This window comes from Apteryx mantelli, chromosome 6, assembly GCF_036417845.1.
Source record: "Apteryx mantelli isolate bAptMan1 chromosome 6, bAptMan1.hap1, whole genome shotgun sequence".
Classification (NCBI taxonomy): Eukaryota; Metazoa; Chordata; class Aves; order Apterygiformes; family Apterygidae; genus Apteryx; species Apteryx mantelli.
The window spans coordinates 22,713,395-22,728,378 of NC_089983.1; the positions used below are offsets into that span (position 1 = coordinate 22,713,395).

Consider the following 14,984-nt stretch of genomic DNA (forward strand, 5'->3'; position numbering starts at 1 on the left):
GCTTAGGGAAAGCTGCTGTAGTGTAAAGAAGTGCTTTATGGGACACTCCATACAGTTTTCTAAGTGAGTTGTGTGTTGATGAGCCGCAATGTTGGACTGTGCAGGCAGGGTCTCAGGTGAGATAGTTCTTTGGTGAAACATCTTGAGTTAGTTTATCTTTGTCTAACAGTGGGTTAAAACCTCAGTGCAAAGTCTCACTGTATTGCCAGCTTGGCCTCTACTGCCTTTGGGATTTCTACTGTGTGACATAGCACAGCATAGCTGCATCTTGGCTAAGCATTAAAAAGTGAATTATCAAGTAAAGGCTCAGCTACATTAGAGAAATATCTTGTTTTCCTTCTTATTTTTTAATGTAATTCTTAAAGAAAATTTGACCACCCAAAAGAATCAGGATCATAACTGACATGTCACAAATACCAAGATCTAGAAGATCAAAGTGAACAAGTGTTAGAGCTATGACTTTCTCCATTATTAAGAAAGGTATATTATCTTCGTATTACACAGATCACAAATCAGTATATATAGCACTTAAATTATAAGACTTCCGTGTGTTCCTGTAAATATAACTATCATTCAGAGATCCCTAAAATAACTTTTAAATAACTGGACTGTGAAGCCAGACAAAATGTTCTGCTTCCAGGAAAATCTGCCACTGTCAATGATGCCACCAGAAATAACAAACCTATAGTCTACTTTATTTGTATTTTCACATAACTATACATTTATGAAGGAATATGTGAATTTGAGAGCAAATTTTGGTCTGGTGTATTTTTAAAGGTGAAGGACTTATTTACATGGTAGGCTTACATTATTTTACTGTTTTACATGATCATATGCTTAATATGAACGTACTTTTTTATTTAATATAATGTGAGAGAGGAATCATACACTTTTCCCATCTCCTCAGAGGATAATCATTTGCATTTAGTTATCATAAAGTTCTAATTATAAATTCAGTTCTGGAGAACAATCTCTGGAAATAGATTGTAAACTTGAGCAAGAGTTTACACAGTCAGATTTTCATTGCCAACATGAGTCACTGTTGCTCTGATGGGAATTCCTTTGGGACTGATAGAGTAGTTTGGTCTCTGTGACCCTTTTTCTAGCCGCTGAGTATGAAGAAAGTGTTCATGCCACTAGACAGCCATCAGAGACTGACATCAGAGGGACATGTGTATATGGGAAGGCTAAGAAAGAAAGAGAACACAGGACATGACTGCTCACTTATGAATGGAGTTCGTATGCACAAAATCAGTATTCTTTCAACTATATTTGGGCCCGAAGAAATTGCTCTGTGGTGTACATGAATGCTGTTATATTTCTCATCACAGAACTAAAGATTGCAACAACCACATATCGTTTTGCCTTCCTAACATTAGCGGGGCTAACTATATTATCCTGCGGCCTAATTAATGAAATGGGCAGTGATTTCTCTCTGGGAGTGGTCTGTGAGACCAGCTGAGGTCATCTTTGATCCTGAAGTTCAGAGGGCCTTTTACCCCTGGGAAATGGTTTGGGAAGTAGTCTCCCATGAAGCGATAGTAGACTGAGCTTTCTTATTCTAGTAAAACTCTAGTTTCCCTGTGAGTTTGGGACTTTCCATTTCTCTGTGGCTGATAGGAGGGCAGGCATGGGGCCTGAAATCTTCCCAAGTGTGTGAAGAGAACAGTGCTACTTCGTTTGATCCCTACTGAGGGGATGGAGGTCAGAACTTGCGTTTGTCAGCTGCCGTGGCAATGTAAATCTACTAGAAACAGAATGTTGCTTTTGTGTTTTGTGTAGTAGGAGTGGGCTTATTTCTGGTTACTCTTAAAAGAAAGTTCAGACATGAAAAGTTCCTAGGAAAGTGTCCTGTAGAAAGAGGGAGTGGTAATTATTTTCAGTTTTAAAAACAGGATTTAACAATGCAGAGCCCTTGGTTTTCATGCAGTGTCTAGCTGTTCTTTGTTTTTATTTTTAATGGGTTTGGCTATGTTTGAAAAGTACAGTTTCAAAGCAATGTGGAGGAGGAACAGTTGGGATGCACATTAATTAGTATCATCTTATGAGGTCAGATAAGGTAAGGCATTTTCTAAGCACAAGTTGCTATGGCTGCATATTATTGTTTGAGTAGAAGTGAGAGGGCTGAGTCTTTATCCTGTTACATCAAAGCAAATCGGGAATAAATACACAGAAATCAATGAGGGATATCAACTTATATATGCAATTAATTTGGCTCACAAGCAATCTCGATAGTTTTTATAATAAACTACTATAACAGCCCTAAAGAAAACTGCAACTTAGTTCTTTAAAACATACTTATTTGAAAAAGTGCTTTGTTAAGTAAATCAAAGGTAGGGCTAAAATGTGAAATATCAGTGAGAAATCCTAAAGCAGGTTTTACTGTTGTATTTGATACTTTGACTAATAGTAAACAAGCATTATCAGTTCTTTGCCACATGGTACCAGGGCTCCATATTCTAAGGAAAGCATCCTTAAGGTTGGAGGCATATTCCTGAAAATAAATGCTACATAAATAAAGATTTAATGATGTAGTTGATTTCTGCCTGCCCCCAATAGCTAGAAGCAACCCTCTTTTGCATGTAAATCCCTCTAGGCCATGTAAAAAGCATATTAATAAAGAGCCAGTGGACTCCTACATAGTCTACATACAATCCTTCTACCTCAAGGAAAGTGTGTATTCCAAATCAGTAATTACTGGTGACAAAATTAATGTACTTTCATATACCATGATAATTAATATACTTTCTCACGATTGATGTTTTACTATTTCATATTCATTTAATAGAAAACTGATGGACAAGCATCATCTCTGACCATGATATCAAGATACAGATAAACTGTGAATCCTGAACTTGTTCTTACTCATATAACAGGCATTAAGGAGTTCTTGAGATGAAGGCAGTTTGACATGATGTTCATAATATTGGCATAACGTTCACAGCATTTCAAATGTAACACTTCTTGCTCTTCTAAGTGTCTCCACAGCCTTCTTACTAGCTTTAGTGTTGTGCCTGTTCTGCACTAGAATAAGAACAGTAATATAAGACACTAATGTGTCCTCTTGTGTGGTGGTGGGGCCAGAGACAACTGGATTTTTGGTTACTCTAATGATGAAAAAAAAGGAAAGAATTATAATGGGTGATAGAACTGCATGTAATTTTAGTTTATACACTAGGAAAGAGGAATTACAAAACAGCATGACTTTGAAATAATAATTGCAGCATGGATTCTTTGCTTCCACAGAATCCCTTTAGGATACAACATTTAAGTTGTTAATAATTTATTTAAAAGCTTTTTAAAATGTAATAGAAAACATGGGTTGTTATAAATTAACAAGTGCTGCTTAAACAAATGTTCCATACATAGAATAAATGAATTGTAATAAGTCATTTTGCTTTTAATTATTCTTAGGGAGTTGCGTAGCTTGGTCATTGAGATGGTTTTGTCTACAGATATGTCGGGTCATTTTCAGCAAATTAAAACGATGCGACATACTCTACAGCAGAGAGAGGGGTAGGTTATTTTCCATTCTGCTCTTTATCCGTAGTCTTTAAATGAGCTCGTGTCCAAGAAAAGACATTAACTAGTTGCTTTTGTTCTGAGGTAATTGGAGCATGTCCTTGATTTGACAGGATAGACAAAGCCAAAGCCATGTCTTTGATTCTACATGCAGCAGATATAAGCCATCCAGCAAAATCCTGGAAACTGCACTACCGGTGGACCATGGCCCTGATGGAAGAATTTTTTCGACAGGTGCCGTTTTAAAAATCTTCCAGTAAATCTAGTTGAAGAAACAATGATTACGCAACTAAATCGTTCTATAACTTTACCAGCAAGGGTGCTGTTGGTTGTGATTGACTATCATAGTCGGTAGTACATGTTCCTTACTCTTAATACCGCTGACATTAATTCAACTTTTATGTGAGTGAATAAGATGAAAATGTTATTGCTCCGTATCTATTTCAGGTGATACCAGGATTCTAAGTGTTGTAGGTTTTTTTCTTTCAATAATATTATAACTTGTCAAGCTGTTTTCATTCTGTAGACAGAGATTTATATATGCTTTGAGTTAAAAAGAAACACGGATAGGGTAGGATGAGGGACTTGAAACGAGGAAGAATTTGCATTCAGCAAAGGCAAAAATGTTGTCGTCATCTTGTATTTCAGAAAGCCCTCCTATTTCTTTTCCTTGCCGTTGCTGTCATGCACATGACACATAGTTATGAAGGTTTTGCTGTCATAAAGGCTAATCCAAAGTCCCCCAAGGTTACTGGGAATCATCCTGTTGGCAGTGTGGCCATATATCCTGAAACAAAAATGAAGACACACCTCTGTGAAAGGCTTTTTATGGCTGCAAGATACTGAGTGCAAAGAGAAAGCCCGAGGGCAGCCAGTGTTGGTGTGACTGCTGCCATTTGCTGGCTCACCTGGGCAGGGGCCAGAAAGCATTTCAGTGGCAGGCGCGTGCTCGCCCTGCGATGAATGCTCCCTTGAGCGGGGAGCACTGAGCGCTCAGGGCTCATGTCAAACGGGAGCAGCCAGGCGGGTGTTTCTACTTCTCCCATCACTCGAAGCACTTGTAAAAATAAACCATTTTTTCTCAGCATAGTAATAGTCTTTGATGAAGCATTTCTTTGTTATGAGAACTGATTAAAATAGTTCAAGTGGTAAAATGAAAGCCAGGACATTTTAAGTGTCCTGAAGCAAATAGATGAGCTTCCAAATCATCAGCATATGTATAAAAATGACCATGTCGTGATAAAATCAGAAACTACAATTTATGAGCAAATTATTTCTATGAGTGATTACTATTTCTGTTGTCTAGGAATTAGGAATTACTTGATACGAGAGAAAAATTGTGTTATGATTTTATGATTCTTTTAGCGCTCTGATGCAGGAAACAAAATTTGTAATATAACAATACATGTACAAAAGACTCCCTATTAAAACAGAAAAGTGGGAAATTTAGTATTGTGAACAGTTTTAAAAAACCCTGACATTGATTTCTCCTGGCAGTCAGGTTATTCTTTCAGTGTAAAAAAAAAAAAAAAAAAAAAAAAAAAAAAAGTGAAAATTAAGGGAGACTTGGAATTTAGTATTTCTATACAATTTAGGAATGTTGTATACCAGGAATTAATAATCTTTCTTTTTTTTTTAGAGCAGGTACTATTTTTAGGGGGTGTCATATGTTACCTTTGTCAATGGTGGTAGTACAAGATCTTAACAAGTACCAGGCTATGTAGATTTTAAAGCAGTGTGCATGCCACTAGTGATTCCTGTACCATGGTTTAGGAACTTTTCTTTCAGATGCTTCATAGGGAGTGACGCACGCTGAAATTAGTTTGCATTTAAGTAAATAATTTTTGGTGACCTCAGCATAAACTATAATCTCCAGAGAAGCTGAAAACCAACCTCCATGGCCTACAGAGCATTGAAATATTTCCTGTTAAATAAATTTTTGAAAGTTACAAAAAAGAATGAAAGAAACCTTAGTGCTTTCCTGCATCAGGAATGTGGCACTTACTATGAGTGCATAGAGACCATGCATGTTTTTAAAATATCAGTTACTGAGATTAAACTGATAACCATGATCCATTTTAGATATTACATGGTTTCTGCAATTATACAGTTTTTAAAAATGCTTAATACAGATAATTGAACAGTGTAGGTCTAGCTCATCTTGATTGTCATTATTTTTTCTGTACATTGACATTTTCAAATCACATGGGTCACACTGGAACAGGGATCAGAGTAATAAAAGAGTCAGTAGGTTAAAGCATTAGGTTGTTCAGCCCACCTGCCCTGGAAGTTTCTTGCTGTGTTCCTAGAGGTTCTGAATAAGGAGCATTCAGACATCCTTGACTCTAGCATTTGCCCTGGGGAGACTGAGTGGAGATCTGGTGCCTTAATCTAAATAATGAATAGACTAAGTTTTGTGGAAATACTGAGTAGAGTCATGAGTTTGTGTCTGTTCCTGTAAATGGAAACGATGAGGATTTTGAACTTGAGAGAAGAAAGGAGGATCTGATTACCCCAGATATATATTACTTGAAAAGGTCAGAAATGACCAACTGTAAAAACATTTTAGACACAGAGACAGAGTAGACAGAGCCCATGAGACAGTGAGGCAATGTGTCCAGGCAAGTGGATGTAGCACTAGCAATAAGCAGCACCACACTGCCTTGGTCTTTCTGTACATAGGATCAGCTAACGTTTTAGTTATTCCTTTGTTCTTACCATATAAAAAGTAACTAGATCACAAATAAACTGCTCAAAGGCTTGAGGTGGCATTTAATAATGCAATCAAGCCACCAAGTATGTATTTCTGTCGCTCAGCGAAATAAAATATGAAAGTCTTTCAGGCTGTAGAGGAATGTGCAAAGAATTGAATGTCTTTTTATATGTACTGCTGAGATGAGCAGGACATATGGAGTAATTCCAACACATTTAAAGTGCAATGGAGTAATTGTAAATATATAAATGAACCGAGTAGTGCATACACAGAATATCTGCTTCCTAGAGGCACGGGCTTGGCTGTGCATCCTATGATCCGTTGATCTGTGTGTGGTAGATATCTCTGGGATTTCCAGATCTATGTCAGCCAAAATGGAGTGGGCCAAACTTATACAAAACCCATTAAGTCCACCTCTTTTTTATTCTATTTTTAATAATAATTCCCCTATTTCTATAGCCTTACAGGAAAAAGCAGCAGAGCTTGGAACTGCCAGTGAGAAAGCAATGCTTTAACATTCAGCTTTCAAAGTAGTGGGCACCAGCAAAAAATGAACATTCACCTAGGCAAAAAAACTTGTTAACTGTAGCTAACGATTAAAATATGCATCAGTGTTAACTTTAGGGAAAAAGCCAAACAACACTGTAAGTTAAAACAACAACTACAGAAAATGTGTCACAATGCCAAGGAAAATCTGAGCTACTTGTTTAAAATAGAAATACACCCACCCATCTCAAAAACGTAAAAAATAAAGAAATACACAGTTCAAGTCATTCAAAGAAGCATCATAGCTCCTATAATATTATGTTCTCAATCTGAGTAGGTCCAGTAGCACAAAAAGAGAGCTTGTCCAGTGAGTTGGTCATCTGGGAAAAGAATTTCTTTTTTTACTGTCTTTATCTTGATTTTAAATCTCACGAGACTCTAATGACCAATTTAAATATCAACACTGTGCTCATTATTATAATTTATGATAGGCTTGATTTTATATGACATTCAAATATATTTTTATTCTGTCTTCAGCAGCAGAGAGATAATCCTGCTAGAGAGAGTGAGTTAAAGTCAGATCATGCCTTTTTAACCTGTGCAAATACACTGAAGAAATGTTACATGTTGCATAAACCAATGCAATGGAAGGAAACCTTTAACCTTTGGAATATTTTTACAAACATGTCTAAGTGTCCAATCTCATAACATCAAAGATTTGCAGGTCTAAACTGTAAATGTTGATAGACTCCATATAAAATACGCCATTTATTTTTCTTCCTTGACAAATGTTAAATCTCATTGGCAGATGCCTTGCTTTTGAGGAACACTTGCTTTCAACAATTATTTCCTTTATCTAAAAATTGTTAAATGTAAGTTAGACTATTGACCTTTACTTTTCCTGAGAATTTAAAGACAAATAATGAGTTTCAGTTATCTGCAACTTGTTTTTATTTAGGAAAATAAGTGAATGAAGTAATTTGTTGAGTAAATACTAACAATGTTCAGATTCATTTGTCTATCTGATTATTCAATATGTGTTTATAATACTAAACATTGTTGTTTCCAGGGAGACAAAGAGGCTGCTTTAGGGCTTCCATTCTCCCCACTCTGCGACCGCAAGTCTACTTTGGTAGCTCAGTCCCAAATAGGTAATGACAAGTACTGTTTTTCTTCTTCTTGTATGTGTAGGAGCATAAAAAACTGTGTGGACCTTTCTTAGACCCATTTTGCATTTTAAATGTTCCAAATCCCATCATATACAATGTATTTTTTTGCACTTGTTTGTTCAGTGAACTCATATGCCCTCACAGCAGCAACTAACTGGTTTCAAACGAATATTAAGTTATTTTGACATGTATGATCCAAGGAGAGGTAGGAGAGGGTTTACCAAAGTACTAGACATAAGCCCATCTTTTACTATATACACTTCAGGGTTTGATAGCTCATGTCCTCAGACAGGTTGACTCTTGCTCAAGAACCCAAAGGCATGTCTCTGCTACCATCCAAAAGTCTGATACTATTTTGTAGCTGCATCTCTACTGCAAATGAATTGGTGGTATCAGCCCTTCAGCTTCCAAACACTTAGCCAGAGACCCAGGCAAAAGGACTTGTATTTTGCTCCTGTGGCCATGTTACCCACTTAAAGCTAATTAATAGATCAGACAGCTGGACTGTGTTTAAGGCTACCAGTGTGGCAGGGTCAAGCAGCACAGGGTCATGCCTCCTTGGGTTGACAAGGACCACTGCATGCTGCTCCCATCACTTCTAATTGCTCTCTGATCAACAGTGGCCAAACTTCAGTTTCATGTTTTCAGAAATGCAGGTCTTGGCTCCCTCTGCCTCAGTTTGAGCTATCAGATCAGCTATAATAAGGAAATAGAAAGTGGTAAAGTGAATTGGGGATGGTTACAAGGACATACCCTAGAAGCCTGCAGAGTAAAACAGCATGTCCTGTTAACAGCTGTACTTTTATGTGAGTGATATCAGTACTCCTTGAGAGATTCTACTGGTGCAAATGTGTTAGCTTTGAAATGAATTATGTCATCCAGTCTGATCTTGTCACTCAAAATGTTCTTTATTCCATTCCACTGGGACATGAAACACAATGTGCTTGAGGGTTATACCTACTGCAGGTGGGAAGCTGGATTCTAGGCTGAAGCGCTGTTGCTCACCTTTGGGCTGTGTTGCATTGTTAGAGTATGAAGACACCTGGAAATCCATTGCTAGCTTTTTTTTTTTTTTTTTTAATCTATTTTGTTTCTGTGAAATGCTCGGCAGAGAATAATGCTTCATTCTTTCACTATGTCATTCCTTACCTTGATGAGCACTTTAAAATGTAAAAGACATTGTTCAGAGCTGACATCTCATAACTGTGGGATGAATGCTGTCTCCTAGGGATATTACTTGTTCTCTTCACTGATTTGACAGAACACTCCTACACACTGTGAAATAACACTTTACCTCCACAGAATAATAAACAGCAGTTTGAAATATTAACTCCTTGGCAAGAAGCTCTGAATGGTAACAGAGGCAGTAGGACTTCTAGCCCCTTGGCTCTACTGTGGCTTCCTTTCCATTCAGTAATTCATTTCAAACTCAAGGTGTGTTCTACACTGCATAAAATTTACAGGGAACAGGAATAAAAAGCTAAAATTATTAGCATTTAGTTATGTGCATACAACTTCAGGTGGGTTTTTTGTTTTGTTTGCTTTTTTCCTCAAGATTGTACTAGTGGTAACTAGTATATTGAATCAGGACTACAGTGAGAAAATAAGCCTTATATCAAACCTTAGTTTTTAGATTTGAGAGCTGGAAAATGTAAAATCTGATTTTTATTTTTTTTCCTCATTTTGCTCTTCAGGTTTCATTGATTTCATAGTAGAACCAACATTTTCTCTTCTTACGGATTCAATGGAGAAAATTGTTATTCCTCTTATAGGGGAAGCTTCAAAATCTGAAAGTCCTGCATTTGGGACACCCAGGTATGAATACATTGCTTATTTTTTGAACTGACTTAACTAACTGCTGTCGTTCTCAGCCTTATCATAATTACTGTTAAGGTTGGAAAAGTAACATGACTAGCTATACAGTATTGCCACCTAGTGGTGCCGTCTTGTATTTGCAGTATGCTAGTCCTGCGTTGACCATGGACAGTTGTGTACATAAAATGGCAAAAATGCAACACAATGAACAAAATACACACTTCTAAAATGTAAAGGTGATTTTCTGCAGAATATACAATAATACATTCTCTTTTCCTTTGGCTCCATCTGGAAGACTACCAGCCCATATCTGTATAAGATTGTCAAAGTTCCTAGTTTTCTTACCACTGAGTCTTTTTCAGTATTATTTTAATTGACAGTGAGAAAAGTTGTCCTTCGATTTCTGAGAGCAATTGAAAGTGGAGGTGGTGCAGGTAGTCTCAGTTTTTTTCTGAGTTTTTCTTATACTGTAGATCACTTCTCCCCTTTACCTTCCCATTTTTCAGTATTATTTGATATATCCACTTGAGACAAAATTCACTCCACTTATATCCCACTTGAGAGATCTAAATACAGGATAAGTGAGATGCGGGGGGGGGGGGGGGGGTTGTTTTTTTTTTTTTTTTTGCCAGTGGGAGCTCCTGATTTTTATATCATGAAGGAAGGTGTCTGCAAAACAAAATAGCTATGTGAGACAATGTTATCCATTTGAGTGACTCTTCATTGAAAGTATCATTCAATAGTCAGATGCTGCTGTTACGAATGTTCCCTCTGTTACCATGGGTTTTTTTCTTTTTCTTTTTCTTTTTTTTTTTTTCTTTTTCACTGCAATTTGAGTGTTCACTGAGGCTACTGATATCATAATTCTGCAGGGCATTTGTTCCTTTGCTGTACAAGGGTTACCTTTTAGTAGTAAAACAATGAACCTGGCTGCTTTCTAATCATGAATTTACTCTGCATGTATTTCAGTTGCTGTAAAGAAGTGGTTATTTGTGACAGCATTCTTACTTTAGGGCAACAGTGCTAAACTGAAGCATTAATGCTAACACACATCCTTTAACTGCTCACTTGTTCACATTAGAGATTAGCAGCTCCAGGCTTAATTTTCAGTTGACACTCCTAAGTGAATGGTACACGAACAAAGGCTTATGATCCAGCAAAGCTTACTCATTTGAGGTCAAGTATAAAGGGAATTCATTTCTGAGTATGGAAGCAGGCACTAAGCAAGAAGAGACTGGAGAGCCTAGAGCATAACGTCTGAGCCGGCAGACTTGCACAAACGCTTTGGGGGGATTCCATGAATATATGGTATGACATTTACTGTGTTGTCTGAAAAACATTACAATTATAGCACATTTTTTCCATTCTATTCTCTTTAACATCTCTGGAGCACAGGGATATTATAATTAACTCTTCTTGTACAAGCCTCACTGAAATTTTGACTACAACTGTATTTCTCCTGATAGGATTAATGGAAATCCATTTGTATGTGTATGGATATGTCTTTGGTGCCAATCAGATAAACTGTGCAATGTAATCTAGTAAATAAAACCTAATGTGAAATGATTACCTACACAAGGCCAAAAATAGGTTTAATTATTCTATTCCTTAAAAAAAAAAAAAAAAAGAGAGAGAATTTTTATTCTTTTTTCACACTTTTACATGTATCTTATATTCACATACAGATAATCAATTTTACCTGCACCTTAGCTTCCCTAGCTGCAGTAACTCTTAAGTGGTGGATAATGCCATTTTTTTTTCTTATTAAAGTTAATAAAATTCTAGTTCTTCATATTTTAGTTCTCCATTACTAATTTGAAGAGTTGGCTTTTAAGGTCATTGTACTAAATCCTGCTTTGATTACACTTGAAGTACTATGGGGAGAATTTTCAGCTGAAGTAAAATTTACTTATCTGCCATGTACTGTCACATCTTGCTTTTTGTCACATGGGTCAGCAAATAAGAAGCAGATGTCCCTCCTGCAAGCCCCAAAAGATACCATTCACTGTTTAAAGCCGTAGCTAAGAAGCTGCTCTAAAATGATTACATAAACATTCTTTTAAGAACCAGTCTACAGTAATGCATCATCTGCTGTCATGGCTTTTCAATAATTCCCTAGAAAAAGGTCAGTAGGAATCAGTCCCAGGTTACAGATTCATTAACTGAAGAAATGTCTAGTATCTTAGGCATTCTTTGATAAAGACTGTTATTTCTAGTTAGTGATTTACGTGTAGGTCCTAAACAATTTAATACAAATTAACTGTTTGTGTATTATTAAAACTGCCCTACTGTGTTCATAATTTAGGATTTTCTTCCTTCTGTAGCCAGAATAGTTTGGGAGCAGTAAGCAATGCTGAAGCACAAAGACGACCTGGTTTTAAAAGTACAAGTGATGGAGGGACTTACACAGAAAATTCTCTAGCAACTGTAAATCTAACAAGCTTTAAGGACAACTTGATGCAGATCATTCAAGCAAACAAAGAAAGATGGAAGGAATTAGCAATACAAGGTACGATATACTAAGAAGGAATGTTTTTATAGGTTCCTTAACCTTCCTTAAGATCTCCCCTACTTTTATTTTCAAATTTCCTTCAACCTATAAAAATATATCATTGTCTCATATTCCTATATTTTATTTCATAATGTTTTTATTTTGCTGTCCCAGGTGCAAGGCGATGTAGGTGGATAGGGGATGAGAATAATCTTACAGCCTGTAAAATAGGCTCTGTGCTGCTCAGTTTATCTTTAGAGGGCTGGTTTAGAAATGTACATTCTTGCAAATTTAATCATAACTGATACTGACAAGTGCTTTAAATGCCAAAATCAACAATTCAAAGTATTACATTTTGCCACATTTCTTAAAAAATGTAAAAGTTATATTTTGCTATTAAAAATGCTATTTGTTCCTCACTGTATGGCATAAAATTAAATATTGCAGGTTTCTTGGGACCATGCTGTAGGCAATTATTTAAATGACCCAGTGGATCTAATAATTTGGGCAATCATGGCACATACTAGACCCAAGCAAGGCAATAAGTAACTGTTCAGTTGCCAGCTGATAGTTAATAAAGCCAAACCTGCATCAAGCATCTTAGTTCATGAGCTGTACCTGAAAATTGTCTGGGGTTACCATTATCTTTGTGAAATGATTTGTGATAATTGTTGTGTGAACCTTGATCCAGCTTAATTAACTGCCATTTGGGAACATGGTGTCCACACAGTCTGTCTTGTTCCTGAGTAAGCACCTGGCATGTTTTAGGATAGTGTTTCACTGCTTGACCATGATCTGATACTGGTTGCGTGGACTGGTACTCTGGAACCCAGTGCCAGGCCTGTCTTTCATTCCGTCATTTAAAGCAGTATCTTTTTTCAAAGAGGTGTCAGCCAACACGGAAGAAACTGCTGACCGGTGCTAAAAATCTCATTTAGTGCTAAAATGAGAACTAGTATTCTCATTAAGAGAATATTAAGAAAGAAAAAGCTTCAGTGCATATATTGCAACAATGACTTGAGAGCTAGGCAGAAGGGGCAGCTGAGGAAAAGGTTTAAATCATATTGTCCCTTCTGGATGAGAAGCTTCACATGATCAATTGCTTCTTTTGATATTGTCCAACTAACACTAACTGGTCAAAAAGACAGAGCTGATAATTTGGGATGATCAGTAGTAATAGCAGAAGATCAGGGTGCCAAAGACCACTTAGTTACAGCCTGCAGAATTCAGCCAGTACTGGTCTAGCTACATAAGAGGTCCCTCAACATAGAAGACTGGAGACTGTTATTTGGAAGTTTGCCACTTCCAGTTGTAGCTATTACTAATAATTAACCAGTTTGGTTTTGGGTGATCAGATTTCAGGTATATTTTATGGACATGTACAATGCTATCAAGAAGGTAAGTTCCCATGGTTTCCAGTACTTTTTAGTGCTCTAGAAATTACTGATAGATTTAACCCAGTAAAATTTCTCTATTGAGAGCCGTTGAAAAGACCAAACTTCTCCTTGCAATAAATTTAAGAATTCTTCAGGGTAAATGATTGTTTCTCTATACAATCAATATTAACATGAGGTCTAGCAAGATCCAGGAAGCTCTGGGCATGTTTTCTACAGTGAGAAACAGAGGGACTAATATTCAGGACCTCTATAGACCTTGTTAAAATTTCAGTCGTCCAGATTCTAGGATGCCGTTCTTTTCCTCCATCAACTTGACTGATGAAGTATGTCTAAATATTTTTCTGAACAGAGTTGTAGAATTACAGTAGCATGTTCATTAGGAAAACTGAAGGGTAAGTGGAAATACCTGGTGTTGAGGCTGGAGCTTGATGAACAATATCTGCTTTGTGTGATTGTTGTTAGATCTGTTTTGCAAAACCTCTGTGAGAGCTAGGAAGAGGTGTAGAGAAAACTCCTCCCATAAAAAGGCCCCTTGCAGCAAGAGCTGCAGTTGAGCAGGACATAGCATGGAGATGTTCAAGGCATGCTGTCAGACTCTGCAGGAGTCTTGTGAAGAGTACACATGCTTTTGATTACAGAGTTCTGTTTTTGTTAATATACAGATATTAAGTTTTTTGTAAAAGCTCAGGGGGATTTTATAAGTTTTGAGAAAGTTATTTTCCATTCATTTTTCAGAAACAATTAATACTTTTTAACTCCATATGTGGGCCCTAAGGAAAGCTGGAAAAGGAGTTTTCACTAAGTGACTGTAGCCCTCCGTAGGGTGCAATCTGAGATAGCACATACATCCTTTGCCACACTGTGGGAGCAGGAATCTCCCCAATCAGTCCAGAATGGCAACATGTATGCTCTGAAGCTGCACACTGCAAAGAGTGAAAATTCTTAACCAGACTCTTCAAAATTAACAAACATCTAATAAAGAATAGAGTCATTGAAATACATACTGTTTCCACTCTAAATTCCCTTCAGATCACACTCAAGTTTGACTAAGTTTGACTTAAACCTGTAAGTGAATAACCTGAGACTTTGCACCTGAGACAATATTTCCTATCCTATTGGGAGCGTACTTTTTTTGGTATATCATTTATGACCTGTTTGGATCTCACGTTACTGTTTCTGATTCAGTTGTTTGCTGAAAAGTTTGTAGGTTGCTCTGGATATGTGTACGAAGTAGAGTTTTATTTGTATGTTAGTATGTACATGTCCTGAGGGGGAAAAACTGTGGGGGTAAATCACTGCCAGGTGAGCAGAGTGTTGCTATTGCTATCATTACTCCTAGCTAGGTAATTTATTGCAGACCACAAAGAGCTGAATGCACTTAGGTCACGTGT

At 36.9% G+C, this 14,984-nt stretch overlaps 1 protein-coding gene across 3 annotated transcripts in view; it reads left to right on the forward strand.

Moving 5' to 3' along the window:
* PDE1A (phosphodiesterase 1A) overlaps nt 1-14,984 on the forward strand; it is a 192,974-nt gene that overhangs the window by 163,799 nt on the left and 14,191 nt on the right. For all 3 annotated transcript variants that reach the window (XM_067298512.1, XM_067298511.1, XM_067298514.1), the window contains 5 exons: nt 3,415-3,516; nt 3,636-3,756; nt 7,791-7,872; nt 9,585-9,705; nt 12,030-12,214. In XM_067298512.1, coding sequence (XP_067154613.1) covers nt 3,415-3,516; nt 3,636-3,756; nt 7,791-7,872; nt 9,585-9,705; nt 12,030-12,214 — 611 coding nt within the window. The remainder of the gene's footprint in view (nt 1-3,414; nt 3,517-3,635; nt 3,757-7,790; nt 7,873-9,584; nt 9,706-12,029; nt 12,215-14,984) is intronic.